Here is a 27,989-nt window from a genome sequence, read left to right on the forward strand (position 1 = left end):
CTGCAGATGCTGTGGTCAAATCAACATGTACAAACAAGCTGGATGAACTCAGCAGGTCGGGCAGCATCCGTTGACTGCTCGCCAGTCCTGACGAAGGGTCTCGGCCTGAAACCTTGACTGCTCGTTTATATGGATGCTGCCCGACCTGCTGAGTTCCTCCAGCTTGTTTGTACCTGTTGGCAGGAATTGAACTCTGGCTGCTGGTGCTGTAAAGTGTTGTGACAACCATTACATTACCATGCCATATTGGTTCTTGTTCCTGTGTTTGCATGGGTGGGAGGAGACTCAGCATTTGAAATTTGGTATGCTATTTTCCTAAATTAAAAACAAAACCAAAAATAAACTGTTTTGTGTGAATAATTGTACATGGAATTATTGCATATGTGTGTGAATTCCCTTGAATTGCAATTTCCTTCACCACTCTTCAAAGAATTTGACACATTAACACAAAAATTGCACAAGACACGTTTAAGCATTTGAAGCAGGACAGTGGAGCACCACCACCTTCAATATTGTCCCCAGATCCTCTTCCCCCGTTGAGCAAATCTGTTTCTGTTCCTTTATTGTTGCTGAGTCAAAACCACGGGAGACTAACTCTACAAAACCTTCAATATGTGAATATAGAACATAGAAGAGTCCAGCACAGTACTGGCTCTTTTGTTCATCACATTTTTCTGACCTTTCAGCCTATGCTAAGGTCACTGTCCAACCCTTCGTCCCCGTGCTGAGAGGTGGAAACAGGTAAGGCTGGTGAACAGGGCTCTGGTGAAGCTGTATGGGCCAATCCCTTGTACAGTGGGCACTATGGATTGAAGGAGTGTTGATGGACTCCAACCATACCATTGACTTTGGACGATGGAGAAGGGAGATCATTATTGGCCTACGCTCCACTGGGAACTATGGGCTCAAGAAGACCAATCTAACTCTTACCTCCTACGTGGCCCTCCATTTTTTTTTATCATCCATACTGTATGCCTAACTAAGAATCTCTTAAATATCCCTAATGTATGCGTGCCTCCACCCCCACTCCATTCCAGGCACCCACCACTCTCTGTGTAAAGAACTTACCCTTGTCATCCACCCTATACTTTCCTCCAATCTCCTTAAGTTTATGCCACTTTAAAAACTCTCCCACACAGGTCTCCTGTCGTTGTCGGACACATTGGACAGCCATCACAACACACACAAAAATCTGGAGGAACTCAACAGGTCAGGCAGCATCTATGGAGGGGAATAAACAGTCGACGCTTCAGGCTGAGACCCTCCATCAGGACTGGGGAGGAAAAGGGCAGAATGCAACATAAGAAGCATTGAAATGTCGGCTGTGTATTCCCTCCACAGATGCTATCGGACTTTGCGAGTCCCTCCAGTACTTTGTGTGTTTACCAGAGGTGTGTGTAAGGTCTACACATACTGAGAGAAAAACCAAATGAAAACATGTGCACACACCAAGGATCACATGGAACTGTCCAGCAATGAAGTGAAGATGAAGAGGAGGTGACAGGACCCGTATGTGCCATGTGGCATAGCAATTATGACATTCTTCAGAAAGTTAAGTTGCCAAATTCAGTTGAGTACCACAGGAAGTCCCTAAACCAGGGCAACTTTTTTTGCACCGCGAACTGGTTTAATATTGACAATATTCTTGCAGACCGGCCGACGGGGGGTGGTGTTAATCACGACTGGAATATAGGTGATAAGTCAACTATAAGTCACTTATAAGCAGCTAATATACTCAATTTCATTTCTAAAAGGGTTTATCTAACGAATTTAATATTAAACACACAGCACATATTTTCCTCGCATGAATCTAGTGATGTCAATTATAAGTCATCTATAAGTTAATAGCATTAATGTATTACATTTTAAGTAATGTTTGGATATTAAACACAGCGCATATTTTCCTCATATGAACATATAAAATCATTGCAGCACACTAATATTGCAGAGGTATGATGTTGGAAATGGAAGCAATGTTTTCAGTGCTTTTGTGGCTATCTCAGGATATTCAGCCTTGACTTTGATCCAGAATGTCAGCAGAGATGTTATTTCAAACATACTTTTCAGCCCACCGTCATTTGCAAGCTCAAGGAGTTGATCTTCTTCCAATGCTGACATGGATGATTCACCAGGGACATTCACAAATGGGTCACAGACCCATTCCTTTGCACGTCTTGGGTCAATTGTGGTTGGGAAGTAATGCTCGAATTCTGTTGACAGGTGATCGTGCACCAGCTGTGAGAAGGACAGTGCAGCTTCAGTCTCTCCCAAAATCTCAGCTAATGTTGGGAACATGTCAAATATGTCCCTGTCCACTTGCCGTCCCCACAGTTCCAGTTTGGCTTTGAAAGCAGACACTTTATCTGCCAACTTGAAGACAATTGTCATTCTCCCCTGAAGTGACAACTTGAGTTCATTGAGCAGGTTGAAGATACCACACAGATAAGCGACTTGTGCTATCCACTCCTCGCCACTGAAGTGTGCTGCCAGAGGTGACTTTTTACCCCAAAAGAAATCTCTGTAGCGGCTCTCTTAACTCGAAAACCCTGGCCAGGGCTCTCCCCCTTGATAGCCACCTGACTTCAGTGTGTAAGAGAAGGTGTTTGGGCTCTGCATCCATTTCCTCACAAAGCTGCTCAAGCAGACAACAGACAGTAGGTACAGGAGTAGGCCCTTCAGCCCTTCTAGCCAGCACTGCCATTCACTGTGATCATGGCTGATCATACACAATCAGTACCCTGTTCCTGCCCTCTTCCCATATCCCTTGACCCCGCTATCTATAAGAGCTCTATCTAACTCTCTCTTGAATGCATCCAGAGACTTGGCCTCCACTGCCTTCTGGGGCAGAGCATTCCACATATCCACCAATCTCTGGGTGAAAAAGTTTTTCTGCATCTCTGTTCTAAATGGCCTACCCCTTATTCTTAAATTGTGGCCTCTAGTTCTGGACTCGCCCTTCAGCGGGAACATGCTTCCTGCCTCCAGTGTGTCCAATCCCTTAATAATCTTATATGTTTCAATCAGATCCCCTCTCATCCTTCTAAATTCCAGTGTATACAAGCCCAGTTGCTCCAATCTTTCAACATATGACAGTCCCACCATTCCGGGAATTAACCTTGTGAACCTGTGCTGCACTCCCTCAATAGCAAGAATGTCCTTCCTCAAATCTGGAGACCAAAACTGCACACAATACTCCAGGTGTGGTCTCACCAGGGCCCTGTACAGCTGCAGAAGGACCTCTTTACTCCTATACTCAATTCCTCTTGTTATAAAGGCCAGCATGCCATTAGCTTTCTTCACTGCCTGCTGTACCTGCATGCTTGCTTTTATTGACTGATGTACAAGTACTTCCCCTTTTCCTAACTTGACTCCATTTAGATAGTAATCTGCCTTCCTGTTCTTGCCACCAAAGTGGATAACCTCACATTTATCCACATTAAACTGCATCTGCCATACATTTGCCCACTCACCCAACCTGTCCAAGTCACCCTGCATTCTCATAACATCCTCCTGACATTTCACAATCCCACCCAGCTTTGTGTCATCAACAAATTTGCTGATGTTACTTTTAATCCCGTCATCTAAATCATTAATGTATATTGTAAACAGCTGCGGTCCCAGCACCGAACCTTGCGGTACCCCACTGGTCACAGCCTGCCATTCCGAAAGGGACCCGTTAATCGCTACTCTTTGTTTCCTGTCAGCCAGCCAATTTTCAATCCATGTCAGTACTCTGCCCCCAATACCATGTGCCCTAATTTTGCCCACTAATCTCCTATGTGGGACTTTATCAAAAGCTTTCTGGAAGTCCAGGTACACTACATCCACTGACTCTCCCTTGTCCATTTTCATAGTTACATCCTCAAAAAACTCCAGAAGATTAGTCAAGTATGATTTTCCCTTCATAAATCCATGCTGACTCGGACTGATCCTTCTACTGTTATCCAAATGTGTCGTAATTTCCTCTTTTATAATTGACTCCAGCATCTTTCCCACCACTGACGTCAGGCTAACCAGTCTATAATTCCCTGTTTTCTCTCTCCCTCCTTTCATGAAAAGTGGGACAACATTAGCCACCCTCCAATCAGCAGGAACAGTTCCTGAATCTATAGAACATTGGAAAATGATTACCAATGCGTCCACAATTTCTAGAGCCACCTCCTTAAGTACCCAGGGATGCAGACCATCAGGTCCTGGGGACTTATCAGCCTTCAGACTCAACAGTCTATCCAACACCGTTTCTTGCCTCATATAAATTTCCTTCAGTTCATCCTTTACCCTAGTTCCTTTGGCCACTATTACATCTGGGAGATTGTTTGTGTCTTCCCTAGTGAAGACAGATCCAAAGATCCAAAGACGTGAGTTAAGGGCTTTTGCTTTGATGTGATTGATAACTTCAACAACATCAAAACACTGTTAAGATCAGACGACATTTTTCGGCTAGCCGGCATTTCCCTGTGTATGACACAGTGTGTAGACTGGCATTCAGGAGCGACCTTTTTGACTCTGGTAGTGAAACCAAACAGCCGTCCAGTCATAGCTGCAGCCCCATCTGTACATATTCCAACACAGAATGACCAGTCCAGTTTGCCTGACACGTAGTCATTCAAAGAATTGAATAGTTCTGCCCCAGTTGTGTTAGTTGGCAGCGGCAGTGCACACAACACAATCTCGTGCACATCGTCTTGAAATATATATTGCACATAAACCAGCAGTATTGCCTTGTTGTCGACATCGGTAGACTCGTTGACCTGGATAGCATACCGTGGTGACTCGTTAAGCCGTTCCAACAGCTGTGCTTCGATGTCTTCCGCTATGTCATCGATCCTCCTTGAAACTGTGGTAGCTGAAAGAGAAACCTGTTCCATCTTGTTAGCTGCAGCTTCTCCCAACAGTTCACGGCACATGTCCTTGGCAACAGGCAGAATCAATTCTTCACCAACAGTGAAAGGCTTCTTAGCCTTAGCAATACGGCTGGCCATTAAGTACGATGCTCTCAAAGAAGGGGGCTTAAAGCGTGCGAGTCACTGGTCGCATTAAAGCCATATTTTATGTGCAACTCGTCGTATTATATGTTGAAGGAAGCTTTTGTTTTTTTGCAGTCTCGGCCTCAGCTGTCTCTGCGTTATCATCATCATTAGGCCTTTTATGTCCCCTCCCACCTCTTCCAAAGAAATTCCCAAGCGACTTTTGTTTTTCACTCATCGAGTAGTTGTAGGTTAATGACTGACTGATGACCTCGTGTGCGTAATGACGCATGACCGGTAGCACATGCTTTGCACTAAACTAAGGCTTTATCTTCTGCTAATTGCAGATTGGAAAACTGCTTTGTCAAGCACATTTATACCATCCACAACATGCAAGATTTCCCGGTGGCCAACCATTTTAATTCCAGTCTCCATTCTTATTCTGACATGTGGGTCCTTGGCCTCCTCTATGGGCATGACTAGGCCACTCTCAGGTTGGAGAAGCAACACCTCATATTTCCTCTGGGTAGCCTCTAGCCAAACAATGCACACAAAATGCTGGTGGAACACAGCAGGCCAGGCAGCATCTATAGGGAGAAGCGTTGTCGATGTTTCCAGCCAAGGCCCTTTGTCAGGACTAACTGAAGAGACAGGCACTAAGAGATTTGAAAGTAGTGGGGGAGGGTGAAATGCAAAATGATAGGCGAAGACCAGAGGAGGTGGGATGAAGCTAAAAGCTGGAAAGGTGATTGGCAAAAGTGATACAGAGCTGGAGAAGGGAAAGGATCATGGGACGGGAGGCCTCGGGAGAAAGAAAGGGGGGGGAGCACCAGAGGGAGATGGAGAACAGGCAGAGTGATGGGCAGAGAGAGAGAAAAAAACAAACAACTAAATATGTCAGGGATGGGGTAAGAAGGAGAAGAGGGGCATTAACGGAAGTTAGAGAAGTCAATGTAAATGCCTTCAGGTTGGAGGCTACCCAGCTGGTATATAAGGTGTTGTTCCTCCAACCTGACTGTGGCTTCATCTTGACAGTAGAGGAGGCCATGGATAGACATATCAGAATGGGAATGGGACGAGGAATTAAAATGTGTGGCCACTGGGAGATCCTGCTTTCTCTGGCGAACAGAGCGTAGGTGTTCAGCGAAACGGTCTCCTAGTCTGCGTCGGGACTCACCAATATATAAAAGGCCACACCGGGAGCACCAGACGCAGTATACCACACCAGCCGACTCACAGGTGAAGTGTCGCCTCACCTGGAAGGACTGTCTGGGGCCCTGAATGGTGGTGAGGGTGGAAGTGTAAGGGCAGGTGTAGCACTTGTTCCGCTTACAAGGTTAAGTACCAGGAGGGAGACCAGTGGGAAGGGATGGGGGAGGGAACGAGTGGACAAGGGAGTCTTTCCCCTTCCTTTACAATCCTGATGGTCTGGGCCCAAAATGGTGAATATTTATTCCTTTCCATAGATGCTACCCGACCTGCTGTGTTCCTTCAGTATTTCGTGTGTGTTGGTCTGGATTTCCATCTTCTACAGAATCATATGTGTTTATCTCCTGCCAAAATTCTACCACACCCTGAACATCTTACTCTATAAGGCACAATTGATGCCAAGCCCTAGAAAATGTGCAAGGAAGGGCCAGGGCTGATCTCTGAAGTCAGTAGAATAATCTCCTTGTTGGGTGCCAAACTTTTGATCCTCTACAATTGCCCCTGGGGTGGCATGTCATTACAGTGTCAACTGTAAAACTGGGGTTTAATTCCTGCCACTGTTAGTAAGGAATTTGTCCTTTTTTCTTTTTAAATCTTTTTATTAATTTTTAAACAAACATAAATGAAACATGAATACAGAGAGTTTGAGAGTACATAGTTAATAGTTTAAATAAACATTCAAATAGATGATAATCAATATATAATAACCTCCCAAACTCATGGTAATTACGAACAAAAGAATTAACCCCCCCAAAAAAGAGGGGAAAAAACTAACCAACATGGGCCATTGCATAATGTCAAATATATACAGTAGTGCCAATAACTCCAAACCTCCATCCAAATAATTAAGGATAATAAAAGTGAGGTTTAGGAAAAGACAATTTAACTCATATGAAAATGTTGAATATATGGTCTCCAAGTTTCTTCAAATTTAACTGAAGGATCAAAGACAACACTTCTAATTTTTTCTAAGCTCAAACAAGAGATAGTTTGAGAAAACCACTGAAATATAGTTGGAGGATTAATTTCTTTCCAATTCAATAAAATAATCTTCTAGCCATTAATGTAACAAATGCAATCATCCGTCGAGCTGAGAGGAAAAAAACGACTATTATCCGCCATTGGTAAACCGAAAATTGCAGTAATAGGATGTGGTTGGAAATTGATATTCAAAACGGTTGAAATAATACCGAAAATATCTTTCCAGTAATTTTGCAAACAAGGGCAAGACCAAAACATGTAGGTCAATGAAGCAACATCAGAACGACATCTGTCACAGGTTGGATTAACATAAGAATAAAATTGAGCAAGTTTATCCTTAGACATATGAGCTCTATGTTCAACCTTAAGTTGTATTAGGGCATGTTTAGCACAAATAGAAGAAGAATTGACTAATTGTAAAATTTTCTCCCACTGCTCAGTGGGTATAAGACAATGAAGATCTTTTTCCCATTCCTTCTTAATTTTTTCTGATACTTCTGGCTGTATTTTCATGATCATATTATAAATGATGGCTACTAAACCCTTCTGACAAGGATTCAGAGCTAAAAATTTTTCTGTAATGTCCGATGGACATAATTTCGGAAAAGACTGTAACTCATTATTCAAAAAATTTCTAACTTGCAAATATCTAAAAAAATGAGTTTTAGGTAAATTATATTTATTAGATAACTGTTCAAAGGACATAAAACTATTATCTAAAAATAGATCACGAAAACATGTTATACCTTTTGCTTTCCATAAACAAAGGCTTGATCCATAAAAGAGGGCCGAAAAAGAAAGTTAGATATAATAGGGCTTGATAAGATGAACTTATTCATGCCAAAAAATTTACGAAATTGAAACCATATTCACAATGTATGTTTAACTATAGGATTCGTTATTTGTTTATTCAATTTAGATAAAGAAAAAGGAAGTGAAAATCCTAAAATTGAAAACAATGAAAAGTCTTGTACAGATTTACATTCCAAATTTACCCATTGTGGGCAAGCTGCTATGGTCGATTCTTGTGCCCAAAATATTAAATATTGTATATTAACTGCCCAATAGTAAAATCTCAAGTTTGGCAAAGCCAAACCACCCTCCTTCTTAGGCTTCTGTAAATATTTTTTGCTTAGTCTAGGATTTTTATTCTGCCACAGTTAGGAAGATATTTTGGAGTCAATAATATCAAAAAAAAGGATAAAAATTGGTAATGCTTGAAATAAATATAAGAATTTGGGTAATACCATCATCTTAATAGCATTAATTCAACCAACTAATGACAAAATAATGGAGACCACCTGGTAACAAGTTGCTTAATTTGGTCAATTAAAGGTAAGAAATTAACTTTAAATAAATCTTTATGTTTTTTGGTAATTTTAATACCCAAATAAGTAAAATAATCTGTGACAACTTTAAATGTTTATAAATTGGAACTTGCATATTTAATAGAAATAATTCGCTCTTATTAAAATTCAATTTGTAACCAAAAAAGTTACTAAACTGAGCAAGCAAGGACGAAATAGCAGGAATAGATCTCTCAGAGTCAGATATGTATAGTAACAAATCATCAGCATATAATGATAACTTATATATCCCCTCCCCTCGAGTAATACCCAAAATATTAGGTGATTCACGAATGGCTATAGCTAAAGGTTCCAAAACAATGTCAAATTGTAAAGGACTTAAAGGACAGCCTTGCCTTGTACCACGGAATAACTGAACAAAAGGAGATCTTTGATTATTGGTAAAGACCGAAGCAAATTAGTATATTAATTTAATCCATGATATAAATTTCAAACTAAAATTAAAATGCTGCAATGTATTAAATAAATATGGCCATTCAACTCTATAAAATGCTTTTTCAGCATCTAAGGAAATGACACATTCTGGTATTTTGGGTGAAGGAGTATAAATAATATCAATTAATTTTCTAATTTTAAAAGATGAGTAGTGGTTTTTAATAAATCCAGTCTGATCTTCAGAAATAATTCGAGGTAATATGTTTTCTAATCTAGTGGCCAAAATTTTACTAAAAATCTTAAAATCCGTATTCAGCAAGGATATGGGCCGATAGGACACACATTCAGTGGGGTCTTTATCTTTTTTAAAAATCAAAGAAATAGAGGCTTCATAAAAAGATTGTGGCAATTTACCTATATTTAACGCATCTTTAAAAGTTTTACAAAGCCAAGGAGAGAGTGTAGAGGAAAAGGATTTTAAAAATTCTACAGTATAACCATCTGGACCAGGAGCTTTACCGGAATTCATTGAAAAAGTAGCCTTTTTTATTTCAGTTTCCATAATAGGTGCATCTAGGAATACATTATCCTTTGTTGTTAATTTTGGGATATTCAATTTTCTTAAAAATTCATCTATTATAGAAGAATCCTCAACAAATTCTGATTGATATAAAGAATTATAACAATCTTGAAAGGCTTTTTTTATCTCTTTATGGTCAATCGTCAGAGTGCCATCTCGTTTACGAATCCTAGTAATTTGTAGTTTAACCGAAGCAGTTTTCAATTGATTAGCCAATAATTTGCCAGACTTTTCTCCATGTACATAAAACTGGGTTCTAGATTCAATTAACTGATTTTCAGGAATTTGTCCAATCTCCCGGTGACCACATCGGTTTCCTCCCACAATCCAAAGACCAACAGTAAGGGTTAGTCACTTGAGGGCCCTGGAGCTGGAATCATGCCGACACTCTGCGGGCTGCTCCCAGTGCATCCTCGCTGATTCGATTTGTTGAAAATGATGCATTTCACTGTATGCTTCAAAGTTCAAAGTAAGTTCATTATCAAGGTAAGTGCGTATATGTCACCGTATACTACCCTGAGATTAATTTTCGTGCAGGCGTTCACATTAGATTCAACAAAACACAATAGAATCAATGAAAAACTACACACAAACAAAGACTAACAGTCAACTAATGTGCAAAAAATAAATTGTGCAAATAGTACAATTTATTTGTAGATAATTAATAAACAAACAAGCAAACTGGGAATATGAGTTGTAGAGTCCTTGAAAGTGAGTCCTTAGGTTGTAGTATCAGCTTGGTTTTGAGGTGAGTGCTTATCCACGCTGGTTCAGGAGCCTGACAGCTGAAGGGTGACGCATTTCAATATCGATGTCACAAATAAAGCGGATCTCTCTATACCTCTGAAAATGCCAACACTCATCTTGTAACTCTGTCCCTCTTGCTCACTCCCCTACGGATCTATACTTCCCCTTGGTTCCACCACTCTGAACATAACAGTCCTCATCTGCAAGTTCCTTGGGGCCTTCGCCCCATCATTCAGTTGCAGTGATATCAGTCTCCTTGTAAAATGGTTTCAAGTCAAGTTTATTGTCATTTAACTATATACATGTATACCGTCAAACAAGACAATGTTTCTCCTGACCAGGGTGTAAAGCACAGTAGTACACATAACACGTATAACAGACAACGACTGAGGAAAGTAAGGATAAAATCCACAGATGGATTACACATGAATAAACAATGTAAAGTGCACAAATTCAATAATGTAGGGTACAGAACAACTTAACCAGTTGATGCACCATCAATAACTCTCGGAGACGGGAGGCGAACGTTAGGCTTTTATTAGCTGCAAGAGACCACGATTAGTAGCAAGAGACCACCACCCAACATCCTGGAGACTGAGGGAGGAGCAGTGCCTCCAATCGCCTTTATACAGGGGTCTGTGAGAGGAGCCACAGGAGCAGTCAGCAGAGGGGCGTGTCCAGACAGGTATATGTAGTTCACCACATTCACCCCCCCCCCCTTTGTTTTAAAAGAGAGTCCCCACGGGGCGAAGTTTCTTACAAGTATATTTACAGGTTAAGTCTATCAGGCAGTCGAGTCTGTCACTGCGATCTACGTAGCACCGGCGGTGATTGCACGGGAGATGGTGGTTGTGCTGGCTCTGGCCGGACTGGAGGTGCCAGCCCATTAGGTGTCAGTGATCCCTCATGCATGTGCGAGGCGCCTGGTATGGGAGTGTCGTGAGGAGACTGTGTAGCGCTTGGTGTGCACGGTGTCTCGTGGTTATACACCTCGGTGGGTACAGGGTTCATAGTCACCGTGGAGTGTTCAGGGTAGGGGTCTGGTGCTCCTGCAGGCGCCAGGTCGCAGATGGAGACCGTGTCCTCCCGCCCATCAGGTAAGACCACATAGGCATATTGGGGGTTCGCATGAAGTAGGTGAACCCTCTCGACCAGCGGGGAGTACTAATTGCTCCTCGCATGTTTCCGGAGCAGCACTGGCCCTGGGGATGTCAGCCAAACCGGTAGGGTGGTCCCAGTGGCAGACTACCTGGGAAAAGAAAAGAGTCGCAATGCAATGCAAAACTTTGAATGCAATGCGGCAGGGAGTTCAGAAGCTTAATAGCCTGAGGAACAACACCGTTTCTCATCCTGACTGTCCTTGGCTTTACGCATCGGAGTCTCTTGCCTGATGGTAGAAAGTCAAGAAGGATGCTGGATGGAAGTGCGGGATCTCTGATGATACTAATGACCCTGCGTATGTAGTGCTCCTGACGAATGGCAGGGAGACCCCAGTGATCCTCTCAGCCATTCACACAGTCCTTTGTAGGGACCTGTGGTCTGATGCTCAGCTGCTCCCATACCAGATGGAGACACAGCTTGTCAGGATGCTCTCCTATAAAATGGAGTGGGGGAAAGCCTCACTTGCCTCAGTCTCCTTAGGAAGTGGAGGTGCTGCTGAGCCTTCTTGTTCAGGGAGGTGATATTAAGGGACCAGGTGAGGTCGTCCGTGATGTGAACTCCCAGGAACTCGGTGCACCCAACTCTCTCTACGGAGGAGCCATGTATGCGCAGAGGGAGATGGTTCGCCTGCACCTTCCTGAAGTCCACAGTGATTTCCTGGGTTCCATTTGCTCCTCTCGGGGTGGGCCATCTGGCAGCCATTGCAGCACTAACCTCTGGATCTCTTCACATTTAGCTTCAGCCTTTCATCTTCTCCCTGCTCGTGATAATCAATCACGAACGGAACATTTTTAAGCCTCTTCAGCGCCCGGTGCTCTGAATGTTATTGCTTTGCTCTTGGATGTCCGCCTGCGGCCTGTTCACGGTTTGCTTTGTAACACTTCTTTCTGTTCAGCATCACTTACAGAGTTACTGAGTCACAGAACAGCAGGCCCCCCTTGGGCAAGGTGTAGCACCGGCTTGGTAAAGGATACCGATGGGAGAAAAATTCCATGGATTGTGGCCACCCGCTGCAGTCAACTTGTCTACTGCCATGATGAGGCCACTCTCTGGTTGGAGGAGCAACACCTCATATTCCTCCAACCTGATGGTATGAAAACCAATTTTTCCAAAGTCTGGTAATTTCTTCTCTGCACCACCCTCTCTCTTTCTCCATTCCCCATTCTGGCTCCACTCTAACCACTTCTCTTTTCCTCACTTCCTTCTGGTGCCCCTCCCACTTCTCTTTCTTCCACAGTCCACTCTCCTCTCCTATCTGAGTTCTTCTTCAACCCTTTACTTTTTCCACCTATTACCTGCCACCTTGGACTCCTTCCCCTCCCTGACCCCAATTTCTTATCGTGGCTTCTTCCTTCTTCCCTTCCAGTCCTCCTGAAGGGTTTCAGTCCCAAATGTCGACTGTTCATTCCTCTTGACGTATGCTGCCTGGCCAGGCTGAGCATCTCCAGCATGTTGTGTGTGTTGTTCTGGATTTCCAGCATCTGCAGAATCTCGTGTGTTTAACTTTATAAACTGCCTTGTGTTAGGACTGCGGTCAAATAACTTCAGCAGCAAGGCATAAAATAAGATATTGTGACAGGTAACTCATCAAGCAGGGTGATGTAAATTGGAAAGATGGGAGAAGCCAGGAATCGGAGGAATGCAGAGATTCTTTGGGAGCTGCAGTGCTGAGAAAGGCCACACAGACAGAGATCCTGATCCTAAACACAAAGTACACTGCAGATGCTGTGGTCAAATCAACACGTACAAACAAGCTGGGTGAACTCAACAGGTCGGGGAGCATCCATTGACTGCTCCTTTCAACAGATGCTGCCCAACATGCTGAGTTCATCCAGTTTGTACGTGTTGATGAGATCCTGACCCTGATTGGCCTCTGTGGAGTCTACCTGTTTTCCCATAATGCTCAGGTTTCAGCCACCATCCCAAAGGTGTGCTACTACTGTTGCTTACCCCCAGAGTGGATCAGTGGGAAAGTAATCCATGGGCAAGGTGAGTTACAAGGGTACAGGGAAATAAGGAGGAATGTGACTGATGGGCCTCCAAGAGGAGGGATCTGGAGGCTTGCATGCCTCACTGAACCAGGGAGCTGTTTTGGCTGGACTCAAGGTTTTATGCGTTGGTAGGGTTACCCATGCCAAACAGGTGAACGAGTAGAGGCCAGATTAAGAGTGGTCCACTGGTCCTTCAAGTTTAGGGGTTCAGCTCAGGGCTAACACCCTAACTGGCAAAACAAAATTGTTATGGAAATAGTGCTGAAAACTCCTTCTACATCTGTGTGCGATGGTATTCTAGACTCTTTACCTGGGACTTGAATGACTGACAGTAGTGAAAAACCTAGAGGAAGCCCTGAATACCACCAGAGATGGAGGACCTTCATTGCTGCCCTAAACTCCAGCAGTGCAACGGGCAGTAGTTAAGTAAGTAAGGGACTGATGTGATTGCTCTGTTGGAGTTAACATTCATCTGATGGGCTGAACAGCCTTCTTCTGCACTGTAATAAGTAACCAAGCAATATGTAAGGCTTTTGCATTATATGGATAAAATTAAAATACTGGAAATCTAATTTTTTTAAAAATCTGTAATTGCTTGAAGTTTACAGCGGGTCAAACCACTCGTAAGAAGAGATTCAGAGGTATTGTCATGGTGCGCGCTGGCAATGTTGGAACTCAAGTGCAGAAGGAAGACAAACTTTGAAGAAGAGACGGCAACAAAAGTTTGTTGCTAATAATTCCAGAAGAATGTCAGTGGCTTGGCTGAGCAACACCACATGAAGTAACATTCTCAAAACTTGAGCCTGTGATTAGCGCTAAATGGACATCCGCTTAAATAATACAAGTAACATGAACTTCCCAAGCATATCAAGATAAACTTAACAAGCTTAAATGGAAAGCAGCAGGAGACTGCATTACGAAGAGTGAGTTCCTTGAGAAAAACACAAGGAACTCTAAACAATTAAACATTCTCATCAAACAACAGTTCGTGGCGACCCACTTTGTGCGCAGGCGAACCGGCTGACAAATAGCCCCCGCACGCGGGAAGACTTTGGTAAAGCCCCTCCGACGTCATTTCTGCCAGGGATTTAAATGTCAGCGCCGCGCAGTTTGAACAAACTAGTCTCGAAACGACTTACCGACGGTGTGTAGCACATCGCTACAGGTTAAAGCTCTGTGGCAGTTCTGCAGTTTCATCAGGTTGGAGTGCAGGTAGATATAGAACTGGAGTAACGTCAGAAGTTATGTCTCTGGAAAAGCAACAGGGATACAAAGTAATAAAGTAAGTACATAATTTTAATGTTTTCATGTAGGTAAACGGTCAACTGAAGCAGTATAGACAGTAACAATGCATACAAAATGCCCAGGGAACTCAGCAGGTCAGGTAGCATCTACAGAGAGGAATAAACAGTCAACCTTTTGGGCCAAGACCCTTCATCAGTCCGGACTCGACCTGAAATGTCAACTGTTAATTCCATTCCAGGACATTCTCTCTTCTCATTGCTACTGGCAGGAGGGAGGTACAGAAGCCTGAAGGCACACACTCAACAACTCAGGAACAGCTTCTTCCCCTCTTCCATCTGATTTCTGAATGGACATTGAACACAAGAACACAAACTCACTACCTTTTTTAATCTCTTTTTGCACTATTCATTTAATGTAACTTTATATATATATATTTACTATAATTCAGAGTTTTTAATTATAGTATATTGCAATGTACTGCTGCCACATAACAATAAATTTCATGACATATTTTATGCCAGTGATATTAAACATGAATTTGATTCTGATTCTGATTCTCTATCTGACCTGCTGAGTTTCTCCAGCACAGGGGTTCCCAACCTTTCTTACACCATGGACCCCTACCAAGGTGTCTGGGGCCCCTAGGTTAGGAACCCATGCCCCAGGATTTTGTGTGTGTGTGTGTTACTCTGGATTTCCAGCATCTGCAGAATCTCTTGTGTTATACATTGCAATAATTTTAATTAAAAGTGCTTATTTTATTAGTGGATAATAAATCTCCTTTAGAATATTTACCATTCCTCTAATTGGATTTCTTGCTATGTGGTACTGAGAGTAGAGAAATAAATTGCTCTGTATTTGGTCCCTGCACTGAAATAAGATAGATTTGGACTGAGTATTAAGAGGTGCATCCCACACTGTATCTGAAGGAATAAATAAATCTAATCAACCTGTTTTAATGAAAAATTATTCAGAAGGATTCGGAAAAGGTCAGCTTACATCATATGAAAATGTTGAATAAATGGTCTCCAAGTTTCTTCAAATTTAACCACAGTATCGATAGTGCCACTCCTAATTTTTTCCAAATTTAAATATGTTATAGTTTGGGAAAACCATAGAAATGTAGTAGGCGGATTAGAATCTTTCCATTTAAGTAAAATGGATCTTCTGGCTATTAATATGACAAATGCAATCAAACGGCAAGTTGAAGGGGATAATTGACTAGAGTCCATTGATAATCCAAAAATTGCAGTAATAGGATGAGGTTGTAAATCAATATGCAAAACTGCTGAAATAATATAAAATATTTTTCCAAAAGAGGGCAAAACCAGAACTTGTGTCAAGGAAGCTACCTCAGACTTTCATCTGTCACAGCCAGGATTTATATGGCAATAAAAACGAGCTAACTTATCCTTGGACATATGGGCCCTATGAACCACCTTAAGTTGTATCAAAGCCTGTCTAGCACACATTGAAGAAGTGTTAACTAGTTGGAGAATTTTCTCCAATTTCTCTATAGGTAAAGATACCTGAAGTTCTCTTTCCCATTCATTCTTAATTTTATCAGATGTACCTAGATGCATTTTCATAATCAGATCATAAATAATTGCTAATAAACTCTTCTGATGGGGTTTAAACCTAAAAAAATTCTGTAATTTCAGTTTGATGTGATACCGGAAAAGTAGGTAAAATATTATTCAAAGTTTCTAATCTGTAAATATCTGAAGAAATGTGATCTAGGCAAACTGTATTTATTAGACAACCGTTCAAAAGACATGACAGTTATCCATGAATAAGTCACGAAAACATGTTATTCCCTTTGTTCTCCATAAAAGAGAAGCTTGATCAATTCTGGATGATTGGAAGAAAAAATTAGATATAATAGGACTTGACAGGATAAATTTATTCAATCCAAAAAATTTACGAAATTGAAAGCATATTCGTATGTTTAGTTATTGGATAAGTCATTTGTTTATTCAGTTTAGTCAGTGCAAAGGGAAGTGAGGCCCCTCAGATAGAAGCCAATGAGAACCCCTGTACAGACTCACACGCGAGGTTCACCCACTGTGGACAATGAATTTTGTCCAGATCTTGTGCCCAAAACATTAAATATCAAATATTAATTCCATCAAATATCAAATATTAACACCAGCTCCATAACAAGGAAAGCCCAGCAGCATCTCTACTTTCTGCGAAGGCTGAGGAAAGTCCATCTCCCAACCCCCATCCTCATCACATTCTACAGGGGTTGTATTGAGAGCATCCTGAGCAGCTGCATCACTGCCTGTTTTGGAAATTGCACCACCTCGGATCGCAAGACCGTGCAGCGGATAGTGAGGTCAGCTGAGAAGATCATCGGGGTCTCTCTTCCCGCCATTACAGACATTTATACTACACGCTGCATCCGCAAAGCAAACAGCATTATGAAGGACCCCATGCACCCCTCATACAAACTCTTCTCCCTCCTGCCGTCTGGGAAAAGGCACCAAAGCATTCAGGCTCTCACGACCAGACTATGTAACAGTTTCTTCCCCCAAGCTATCAGACTCCTCAATACCCAGAGCCTGGACTGGCACCTTACTGCCCTATTGTCTTGTTTATTATTTATTGTAATGCCTGCACTGTTTTGTGTACTTTATGCAGTCCTGGGTAGGTCTTTAGCCTAGTGTAGTTTTTTTTGTGTTGTTTTTTTACCTGGTTCAGTCTAGGTTTTGTACTGTGTCATGTAACACCATGGTCCTGAAAAAATTTTGTCTCATTTTTACTATGTACTGTACCAGCAGTTATGGTCAAAATGACTTGACTTAATTGCTCAATAATAGAATCTTAAATTCGGCATCACCAAACCGCTCTCTTTTTTTGATTTCTGTAAATATTTCTTACTTAACCTAGGATTTTTATTCTGCCATATATATGAAGAAATTTTAGAATCGATAATATCAAAAAGGATTTAGAAATGAAAATAGGTACTGCCTGAAATAGATACAGAAATTTAGGTGAAATAATCATCTCAATAGTATTAATTCTATCAATCAACGATAAGGACAATGGGGACCATCTAGTAAACAGTTGTTTAACATGATCAATTGAGGGTAAAATGTTAACTTTAAGTAGATCCTTATGATTGTTAGTAATTCTAACACCAAAATAAGTAAAAAAAAATCAATAACCAGTCTGAATGGTGATTGTCTATAAGATTGGAGCTTGCATATTTAATGGGAAAAGGTCACTCTTATTAAGATTCAATTTATAACCAGAAAAAGTACTAAACTGAGCAAGTGGTGATATTATTGCAGGGATGGATTTCTCTGGGTTAGAGATATATAGTAAGAGTCATCTGCATAAAGGATTCAGACAACAATTAAAATCTCCACCCATTATCAACATATGTTCATTTAAATTTGGAAGGGATGCAAAAAATGTTTAAAGAATTCAGAATAGTTGGCATTTGGTGCATAGATATTAAACATAATGACTTTTTGGTTATAAAGTAAACCAGTAATTAATAGAAATCTACCATTCGGGTCTGAGGTTGTTTCATAGTGAACAAATGAAATCGAGGAGTCTATAAAAATAGATGCACCTGTGAATTAGAATGAAATTGTTAGCCCTTCCAAAACCTAAAGAAATGCTGATTATCCTCCTTCCTCACATGAGTTTCCTGGGCAAAAATAATCTGAGCATTCAATCTATGGAAAACTTTTTAAAATCTTCTTCCATTTAATTGGATGATTCAAACCATTCATATTCCATGAGACAAAGTCAGTAATATTATCCATTTTATTTGAATAAACCATATGGTATGTAAAAGGTTAACCTTCCTGCATAGGAAACTCATGAATCTGGAAGAGGGAAAAAGGTTTAAAGGGGAACCGGAGTTACGACAATTCAGACATATTTGTAGTTTCAGTTCAGCCCAGATGAAAAAAACTAAACTAAGGATAATCCCACCCCCCCCCCACAAAAGCCTGAAAAGAACTGACCAATAGACAGCCAGAAAGCTAACTAGAACCTCCCTTACCCCCACTCTCTTGATGGCAAGTCTCTAAAATTGAAAAAAGATGCAAAATACACTCAGTCAAAACATTGAAAAAGTAATGCCATATTTGCAAAACGTTTTGAGAGCCGGAATCTTAAAAAGTGAAACAGAATATAATCTTATTAATATTTCAGGAAAAAAAAACAATCAGTCACCAGATCAGAAAAAACTTCAAACTCTAACAGTCAGATCTATAAACTGGTTATTAATTTATAAACTAAATGAATAGAGACACCAAAAATTGAGAAAAATGCAAACTTTCACCTTAGTCAAAACATTGAGAAGGGAATGCTATAAACAACACCAAACAAGTGTTAAAAAAAGATCAGCCATTTGCAAAACATTTTAACAGGCAAGCTCCCAAAGAAATGAAACCGAATACAATCTTATTTATATTTCAGAGAAAAAAAGTCAATCACCAAATCAATTTCTTAATTATTTTAAAAAAGAACAATTGAAAATAATAAAGTAGCAAATGAAAAAAAAACTTAAACATAGAAGCATAATAAACATTTATATTCCATAACAGTGTTATCAAACCAATGGCAAAAATCTTCAGACTTCAAAAGTCTAAATCTATGAACTGATTACTAACTTATAACGAAATGAATACAGACACAAAGAAACAGTAAATTTATTAGACAGATCGAACGTTGACCGTCAAGGAATTGTTGAGCTTCTTCCACAGATTTAAACCATTTACGTGATTTGTCAGGCAGAACAACAGGCTGGAAATAGCAGAGCTGGTTGAAACTTTCTTTGATAAAGCTCAGACACCACCGGTTTAAAAAGCAATCTTTCTCGCATTACCTCGGGACTATAGACTTCAACCAGTCGAAACTCAAGGTCTCCGTGTTCAATAACCCCTTTCTGGCAGGCAATTTGAATTAAACGCTCCTTGATTTGCACATAGTGCAATCGAAGCATAACAGGTCGGGGCTTCAGCTATTTAGATGGTTTGGCTCTCAGAGCACGGTGCACATGATCAAGTATAGGGGTAGCAGAAAAAGCTTCAGAACCAAGCATGTCCATTAAAAATTGAGAAAAGAATTTAGTAAGCTCACCACTCTTCACGGAGTCCTATTATTTGCAGGTTCTGTCTATGACTGTGACTTCCTAGGTCAATAATCTTGAGCTTAAACTGTTCCATTGTCTGAGTAGTCAGTTAATTTCTTTTCCAGAGCATCCAGTCTGCGATCTCTCTGTCTTCCAGCTTCATCGAGTTCAGCTATTTGCCACTGTTGCTTTTCACTCTCCCGCTTAAGAGCTCCCAGTCTGCTTTCGATCTCCTTTAATACTACTTCCAAAGTAGAAATTTTTATTGAATTTATCATCCAGGAGTTTTGACATAGCTTCCAAAGTGAGTGGAGACTGTTTAAGTAGTTTAGGATCTCCTCCTTTCCTTCCACTTCCATTACCGGCTTCCTTGCCTTTGACTGATGCTTTTTGTCCTCTGGTATTCATTTTCAGTGATTAAGAATCAAAGTTCAGGCATATAAAAGTGTTATAAATACTTTAATATAAATAGTGAAAGGGTGGTAAAAAAAAAATTGAAAAATGAACGGAGTAAAGCCAAAATACGACTTATTCCATCTAACGCCCCAAGAGAATCCCATGCTGACCAAGTCCTAATTTCCTATGCTTAGCCCATATTGCTCTAAGCCCTGTCCCTCCATGTACCTATTCAAATACTTCCTAAGTGATTGTTTAAGTATGGTCCTCAGCCATACCAAGCGGTCGAGTAGTGTCGCGGTTAGTGTAATGCTATCTTAGAGCCAGCGACCTGAGTTCAGTTCCCTCCACTGTCTGTTTGTACATTCTCTCCATGACCGAGTTGGTTTCCTCTGGGTGCTCTAGTTTCCTCCCATGTTCCAAAGACGTACATGTTAGTAGGTTAATTATGGGAGCGGGCTTGTTGGGTTGGAAACGTCCGTAACATGTTGTATCTCTAAATAAAGATAAAATAAAATATTGTTGTACCTGCCTCAAACATATCCCCTGGCAGCTCATTCCATGTACTCAGTGTGAAAATGTTGCCTCTCAGTTCTCTTAAGTCTTTCCCCTCTCACCCTAAACCTCTCCTCCTATCTGTGCACTCCACTACCTGAGGAAAACTCCTCTACCTGCTACCACAAAATCCGGTGTAGATTGGGGCACTGCTCTGCCTCCACTCCATCCACAACCCGACGTAGGCTGGGGGAACCACTTTGTCGAGCACTTCCACTCTAAGCACAAAAACTGGGATTTCCCAGTGGCTGACCACTTCAGTTCTTATCTACATTCCTGTTCCGATATGTCAGTCCGATGCTTCCTCTTCTGAGAGGCCACTCTCAGGATTGAGGAGGAACACCTCGTATTCAATCTCGATAGCCTTCCAACTGATGGCATAAACATCTATTTCTCCAGCTTCCTCCTCCGCCTTCTCTGTTCTTCAGTTCCCTACCTCTTCTCCTCACCCACCTATCCCCTTGTGTCTTTCTTCCTTCCCTTTCTCCTATGTTCTTCTCCCTTCTCCTATCAGACTCCTTCTTCTCCAGCCCTTTTACCTTTTCCATCTATCACTTCCCAGCTTCTTTCATTCCCCCCCTCACCCATCTGGCTACACTTCTCACAATCACACTTCCACCCACCTTCTTTTGCTGGCTCTCCTCCCTTCCTTTCCAGTGCTGAAGAAGGGTCACATCCCAAAGCGTTGACGGTTTATTCATCTCTAAAGATGTTGCCTGACCTGAGTTCCTCCAGCATTTTGAGCGTATCATTCTGGACTTTCCACATCTGCAGATCCTCTTGTGTTTACCACCTGCTTACCTCTGCCTTTCATAATGTTTCACAATGCTCCCATTTTTCATCAACAGTTGCTGTAGGGAGGCACAGGGTCAGCTCCAGTGTTCCACAGAGAACAAGAACTGGATGGGGCTCACAGTTTAGTTCACATCTAAAACCTAACCACTCCAAGAGATCCTATTAGTCTTGGCCATCCCTCCCCCTCGGGTCGTGGGGTGGAGGTATGTCTCTATCAAAGGCACTCCTTCCCTCTGCTAGCTTGCAGGTCACCCTTAAGCAAGGTGTAGTAACTGCTTAGCCCTCCAATTATGGGCATGTGAAGCCATGGAACTGGTGGTGGATGGTCATATGAGCAGCTGGTGCAAATCACAAGTCCTGGTTATGCGACCACTGACACCAGGCAGACAATCTCTGAAGAGTATTGATAATGCCATCTTATAAAGACATAGCCCCAAAGAAAGCAATGGCAAACAATTTTGTAGAAAGAAATTGCCAAGAACAATCATGGACAAGGACCATGATTGCGTAAGTCATTTGACTCAGCGGATAATGATGATGATGTTGAATCACTCCTAATGAATCAAGGATCTGCCTTATGCAATACTGTAGCTCATTTATGAGATTAAATATTATGAGGCCTGAGACTGGAACGAGAGGACAAAGCCTCAGGATTCGCTGAGAATAGATTTAGCATGAAGATGAGGAGAAACTGCTTTTCCAAGAGAGTAGAGAATCTGTTGGATTCTCTGCCCAGGGAAGCAGTACAGGTTACCTCGTTATTATATTGAAAAGGTCAGGGTGCAGGACTGGAGGCGAGTGATGGCCCAGTTCAGTTTGCTGCTCTGCTCTGTGCTGAACCATGGACAGACTCTCTTTGTGGACTTCAGTTCAGAATGCAATTTGCTTGTGTCTATTGTTTGCATGATTTGTTTCTTTTCTCTGCACATTGGATGTTTGCTGGTCTTTTTATTAATTTTTTTTTAGTTTATTTGTTTCAACCCAGATAAGTGTGGAGTGATTCATTTCAGTAGGTCAATTTTGAAGACAGAATAAGACTCTTGGCAGTGTGGAGGATCAGCGAGACCTCAGGGTCCATGTCTGCTGCTGCAGGGGTTGACAGTGTTGTTAAGAAGGTGTATGGTGCATTGGCCTTCATCAACTGTAGGACTGACTTCAAGAGCTGTGAGGTAATGTTACAGCTATTAAGACCTTGGTCAGACCCCACTTGGAGTACTGTCTTCAGTTCTGGTCACCTCATTACAGGAAAGATGTGGATGCAATAGAAAGGATGCAGAGGAGATTTACAAGGATGGTGCCTGGATTGGGGAGCATGCCTTATGAGAATAGGTTGAGTGAACTTGGCCTTTTCTCCTTGGTGTGATGGAGGATGAGAGGTGACCTGATAGAGGTGTATAAGATGATGAGAGGCATTGATCGTGTGGATAGCTAGAGGCTTTTTTCCCAGGGCTGAAATGGCTAACATGAGGTGCAATTGTTTTAAAGTGCTTGGAAGCAGGTACAGAAGAGATTTCAGAGGTAAGTTTTTTACACAGAGAGTGGTGAATGCATGGAATGGGCTGCTGGCAACGGTGGTGGAGGCAGATACGATAGGGTCTTTTAAGAGAATCCTGGATGGGTACATGGTGCTCAGAAAAATAGAGGTCTATGGGTAACCCTAGGTAATTTCTAAGGTAGGGACGTGTTCGGCACAACTTTGGGGCCGAAGGGCCTGTACTGTGTTGTAGGTTTTCTATGTTTCTATGTAGCTTATATACATAGATTTCTTCAGCCTTGTCAGAAAGTAGAGACATAGGTGAGCTTTCTTGACTGAATAGGACATATTCTGGGACCATGTGATGGGCACTCCCAGGAGTTCAAAACTGCTTGCAGATTTCCACTGCTGTGCCACCAATGTAAAGGGGGTTGAGAATGATGTGAGGCCTCCTGAAGTTAATAATCATCTCCCTTCTCTTGTTGACCTTAATGAAGAGATAATATCTAAATGCAGTCTTCTCTAACAGGGCAGAACCCCCTCAATGCTGCACTGAAATGTCCAATCTAGGACAGATACATGGAGCTTAGAAAAATAGAGGGCTATGAAGTAGGAAATTCTAGGCAGCTTCTAGAGTAGGTTACATGGTTGGCACAACATTGTGGGCCAAACGGCCTGTAAAGTGCTGTAGATTTTCTATGTTTCTATGTTCTATGGGAGATGAATCTCAAAGTTGTTTAAAGTATACATACTTTGATAATAAATGTACTTTGAACTTTGATTAAATATATTCAAGACACGGGTAGATTAATTTTTGAACAGCAGGGGCAAATTAAGGGTTATGGGGAAAAGGCAAGTAGCTGAAGCTGAATCCAAGGCCAAACCAGCCATGATCTTATTGAATGGCAGAGCAGGTTCAAAGGGCCAGATTGCCTACAACTTCTCTATTTTTTTTGTTCTTATTTAGGGAATCCAGAGGGGATATATTTAAATAATTACCTGACAACAGTGCGAAGTCTGTTCTCTGAACAATCTGTCAAGGCTGTTCAGAGAATCAATGGGCTGCAAATACCTCAGTACTTCATTACTCCATCATTCAATTCTGTTGAAAGTAGCTAGTGCTGGCTAAACTGAGTCAGCAATGTATGACCAAAACATATTAAGAAGTAGAGTCTTCATGAAATTAGGCTTTTGGCCATACTTAGCTAATCCAGTTTTGTATTCCTTGATCTGTAAGGCAGGTTGGAAGTGTGTATGCTGCACAATTTTTCCAGATGTAATGTGACCTTATGCATGACTCCATCCAGAATCAGAATTAGGTTTATTATCATTGACATGTGTCATGAATCAAGATAATAATGGGATAATTCCTAAGTAAATCAAAGATTATTTTCCTTTTTAAAATGGGTAACTCTTGTTCCATTATGATTGATGTGGTTACAACCCTCACAATCTATTTACTGAATACCTCTTGACAAAAATTAGGAATATCAAATCAAACGAAGTGCAATCATTTCACAGTAAACTTGTGAGTTGTCTCCCACTTTGTTGCGAACATACTGGATTAAAAACAAAAGCTTTTCCCCCATTCCTAACAAAATGCCAAGAAATAGTGGCCTCAAAATGTAGAATAATAATTGGGCTTATTAACATGACAAAAATGCTCCTTCGCTTAGAAAGTGACATCTCTGTTCGAAATTCTGGAAATACAGTATGGAAGTAAATTTGCAGAAGATACTATATGTACAACTGGGATGTGGTTTTGTAGGGACATTGACTGAAAGAAGAAGCAGTTTCAGTACTAATTAACTCATATTCTATAGGAGTACAGCTTGAACAAGGAGAATGTTTAATCTGTAACTATATTGTATGTACCATTTATTGAACAGACTGTAAAAGGTGATGATGTATCTACTCAAATTGTGGGTGGTAATAGCAACCTCATTGGTATGTTATCTGTGTGCTATTAGTTGTAAATTAGTTGGTTAATTGGTCACATGGGTCCATTTGTCTATCTATTTATTAATTGAAATGCAATGATGAACAGGCCCTTCCAGCCCTTCAAGCCACGCGCCCAACAATCCCCTGATTTAACCTTCGCCTAATCGCAGGACAATTTACAATGTCCAATTAACCTACTAACCAGTCCATCTTTAGACTGTGGGAGGAAACTGGAGCACCCAGAGGAAACCTATGTGGTCACGGGGAGAGCGTGCAAACTCCTTACGGAGAGCAACAGGAATTGAACCTATGTCGACTGCACTGTAAAGTGTTGTGGCGCCCAATTGGGCGGCGCAAGCTTGTCTGAATGGAAGGTCCCTGTTACCGTGTTACATCTAAATCTAAACCTCCTCCCAGTTGTGTAAAAGAACAATAAAGTTTTGTTACAGTTAGGAGAATCTACCCACAGAATAATTACTCGACACAGGGCTGGTCACCTTACCCAATGAAGGACATAAATATTGTACATGATGTACCATCAATAACTCTCGGAGATGGGAGGCGAATGATAGGCCTTTATTAGCTGCAAGAGACAACGATTAGTAGCAAGAGATCACCACACAACATCCTGGAGACTGAGAGGGTTGCTGTGCCTCCAACCGCCTTTATACAGGGGTCTATGGGAGGAGCCACAGGAGCAGTCAGCAGAGGGGCGTGTCCAGACAGGTATATGTAGTTCACCACAGTACAGTGGGACATGGGTTTGCTGAATTAATTTCTGAGCGGGTGATCCTATGATAAAACAGAATAGAATGGGACTACATTCTCTGAAATTTAGAACAATGGGAAGCCATTCCATTGAAAATTAAAATGTTCTTCAAAACTTAACAAGGCAGAGGCCAAGAAAGTGAGTGGACTGGTTGTGGGAACAGTTCAATAATGTGGCATGTGAAGTTGGTTGAAGTTATCCTCTCTGGTTCAGGAGCCTGATGGTTGAGGGGTAGTAAATGTTCCTGAACCTGGTGGTGTGGGTCCTGAAGCTCCTGTACCTTCTTCCTGATGGCAGCAGCGAGAAGAGAGCATGACCTGGGTGTCCATGATGATGGACGCTGCTTTCCTGCAACAGCTTTTCATGTAGATGTGCTCAATGGTGGGGAGGGCTTTACCCGTGATGGACTGGGCTGTATCCACTACTTTTTGTAGGATTTTCCATTCAAGGGCTTCCATACCATTTTACAGAGAAAGATCAAGAATTTTGTATGCAGCTATATGGATTGGTGATCCCTAATTTCCTGTGAAGACAAACATTGTCTTCACAGTAATCAATTCCCAGTGCTGTTTGTAAGTGGTTTGTGATCACATGGGGTTTTCTCTAAAGGTGTGTAGTTATGTCAAGGCAGATTGACCCAATGCGAGAGCACAAATACCACAAACAATAAAACAAGCAATATTTTATCAAACTTTACTCTTTATTCATTGCATGCTATGGGGGAAGTTACAGACTGATCTCCCAAAGAGCCTACCCTCCCCCGAATCACAATTCTTCACAATTTATAACATTGATCATCACGTATGCAGGAAACCTTACAATTACGTAAGTTAAGACAATTTTAGAATTGTTTGTAAAATCATCATTGGTTAGTTATAATTATTTTCTGCCAAAGCTAGCCTGGATATAACATCAGTTCCTTATATTGACACCTTCCCCTTTCTCTTGGACTTTCCATCCCCTATGCTATCCTTCCCCTATTTACTTATACCTTGAGATGTTCTAGCATTTTCAGAGAAAATGCTACCTATTACTGGGTAGGGTTTCTTTCTGACTTACAGTACTTACAGTAGTGACAGTATTGATTATTAGCTAATCATTGTTCTTAGTCTATACCCATATTTACCTATCCCTCTACTTTATCACTGGACCAGATAAACCCATAACTGAAGCTTTTTCTCTTCATTTTGACCCTCCATCCAGAGTGAAACAGCATTTTCCTCCCCCGAAATCGCAGATTTTCAGAAATGCTCTCCAGAGTGAATAAATCTGAAAACACCTAATACCTGGCATAGTGTGTACGGGGTAACCGGCTATTTTTAAAACCGCTGTCATGATGTGCCGGAACAAATGTTGGCGGCAGCGCGGTATTTCATTGTTTCTTGAACGCAACCTCCAACAGCACAACAGTATGTGACAATAGATGTGTAACAGCCTAATGTAACATTGTATGGAAATACAAGATAACACTGATGAAGACATGTTTTATACATTTAACAAGGTGCTTTATTAATGTATTGCTTGTGCAAACATTCAATAAATGCAATTGTCACTTTTGCCCAGTAACTCGTTTTATTGCACGTTAAATACAGCAGAATAATACAGAAAGACATGGCAAAAGTAACGGCAAACAAATGAGGTAACAGCAAATTTCACTTTTGCCCAGTAACAAGCCTCGTTGCATTTGGTTGTAGCTGTCGTCCCTTTCATTGGTGAAGAGACTATGGCTGTAGGAAATGTTTCTGGACAAACGTGCACCGTCTTTCGTTTGCCAATTTCTTTTTAAGCTTTTCTAGTCTGTAACTGGGCAAACGCGCATCAAGTATACCGTTCCCTCTTTGATTGTTTTCTGTGTGTCTTGCGCATGCCCGGTAGGAGGAGGTTTGCCCAAATATCCATTTTAATGTGGACAGAGGTATTTTTTTAAAAAGCGTAGTGTAGACGCCTGTCGTTTTTACGCGAAACCGGCGTGGAAGAGTGGCAGCACCTGAGGGCTGCCTAGCACAATCCCCACTGATGAGATACAAACAATGCATGTTGCTGTTTCAATGTGTAGGTGACAAATGAAGCAAGTGTTCACACCTAGAAGATACTAGCAGTGGGGTTCTGCAGGGATCAGTTTTAGGGCCACTGCTGTTTTCAATTTACATTAATGATTTGGATAAGCGCATAACAAATAAACAAGGGAAGTTTGCAGATGACACAAAATTAGGGGGTTGGGCTGATAACTTTCCGGCAGCAGAATCAATACAGTTAGAGCTAAGTAAATTCCAGATGTGGGCAGATGAAATTTAATGTAAATCAATGTAAAATATTACATGTAGGAAGTAGAAATATTAGA

General features: G+C 41.4%; 2 protein-coding genes across 2 annotated transcripts in view; one reads left to right on the plus strand and one right to left on the minus strand.

Annotated features, from left to right (window-relative positions):
• Nucleotides 1–4,007: 4,007 nt before the first annotated feature.
• Nucleotides 4,008–27,989, minus strand: part of LOC132399922 (uncharacterized) — a 259,665-nt gene continuing 235,683 nt past the window's right edge. The window contains exon 2 of the mRNA XM_059980852.1: nt 4,008–4,046. The gene's annotated coding sequence lies outside the window, so the exon portion shown is untranslated. The remainder of the gene's footprint in view (nt 4,047–27,989) is intronic.
• ocstamp (osteoclast stimulatory transmembrane protein) overlaps nt 14,518–27,989 on the plus strand; it is a 35,885-nt gene continuing 22,413 nt past the window's right edge. The window contains exon 1 of the mRNA XM_059980851.1: nt 14,518–14,660. Within this exon, the coding sequence (XP_059836834.1) occupies nt 14,623–14,660 (38 nt within the window). The 5' untranslated portion in view covers nt 14,518–14,622. The remainder of the gene's footprint in view (nt 14,661–27,989) is intronic.

This window comes from Hypanus sabinus, chromosome 9 (genome assembly GCF_030144855.1).
Source record: "Hypanus sabinus isolate sHypSab1 chromosome 9, sHypSab1.hap1, whole genome shotgun sequence".
Lineage (NCBI taxonomy): Eukaryota > Metazoa > Chordata > Chondrichthyes > Myliobatiformes > Dasyatidae > Hypanus > Hypanus sabinus.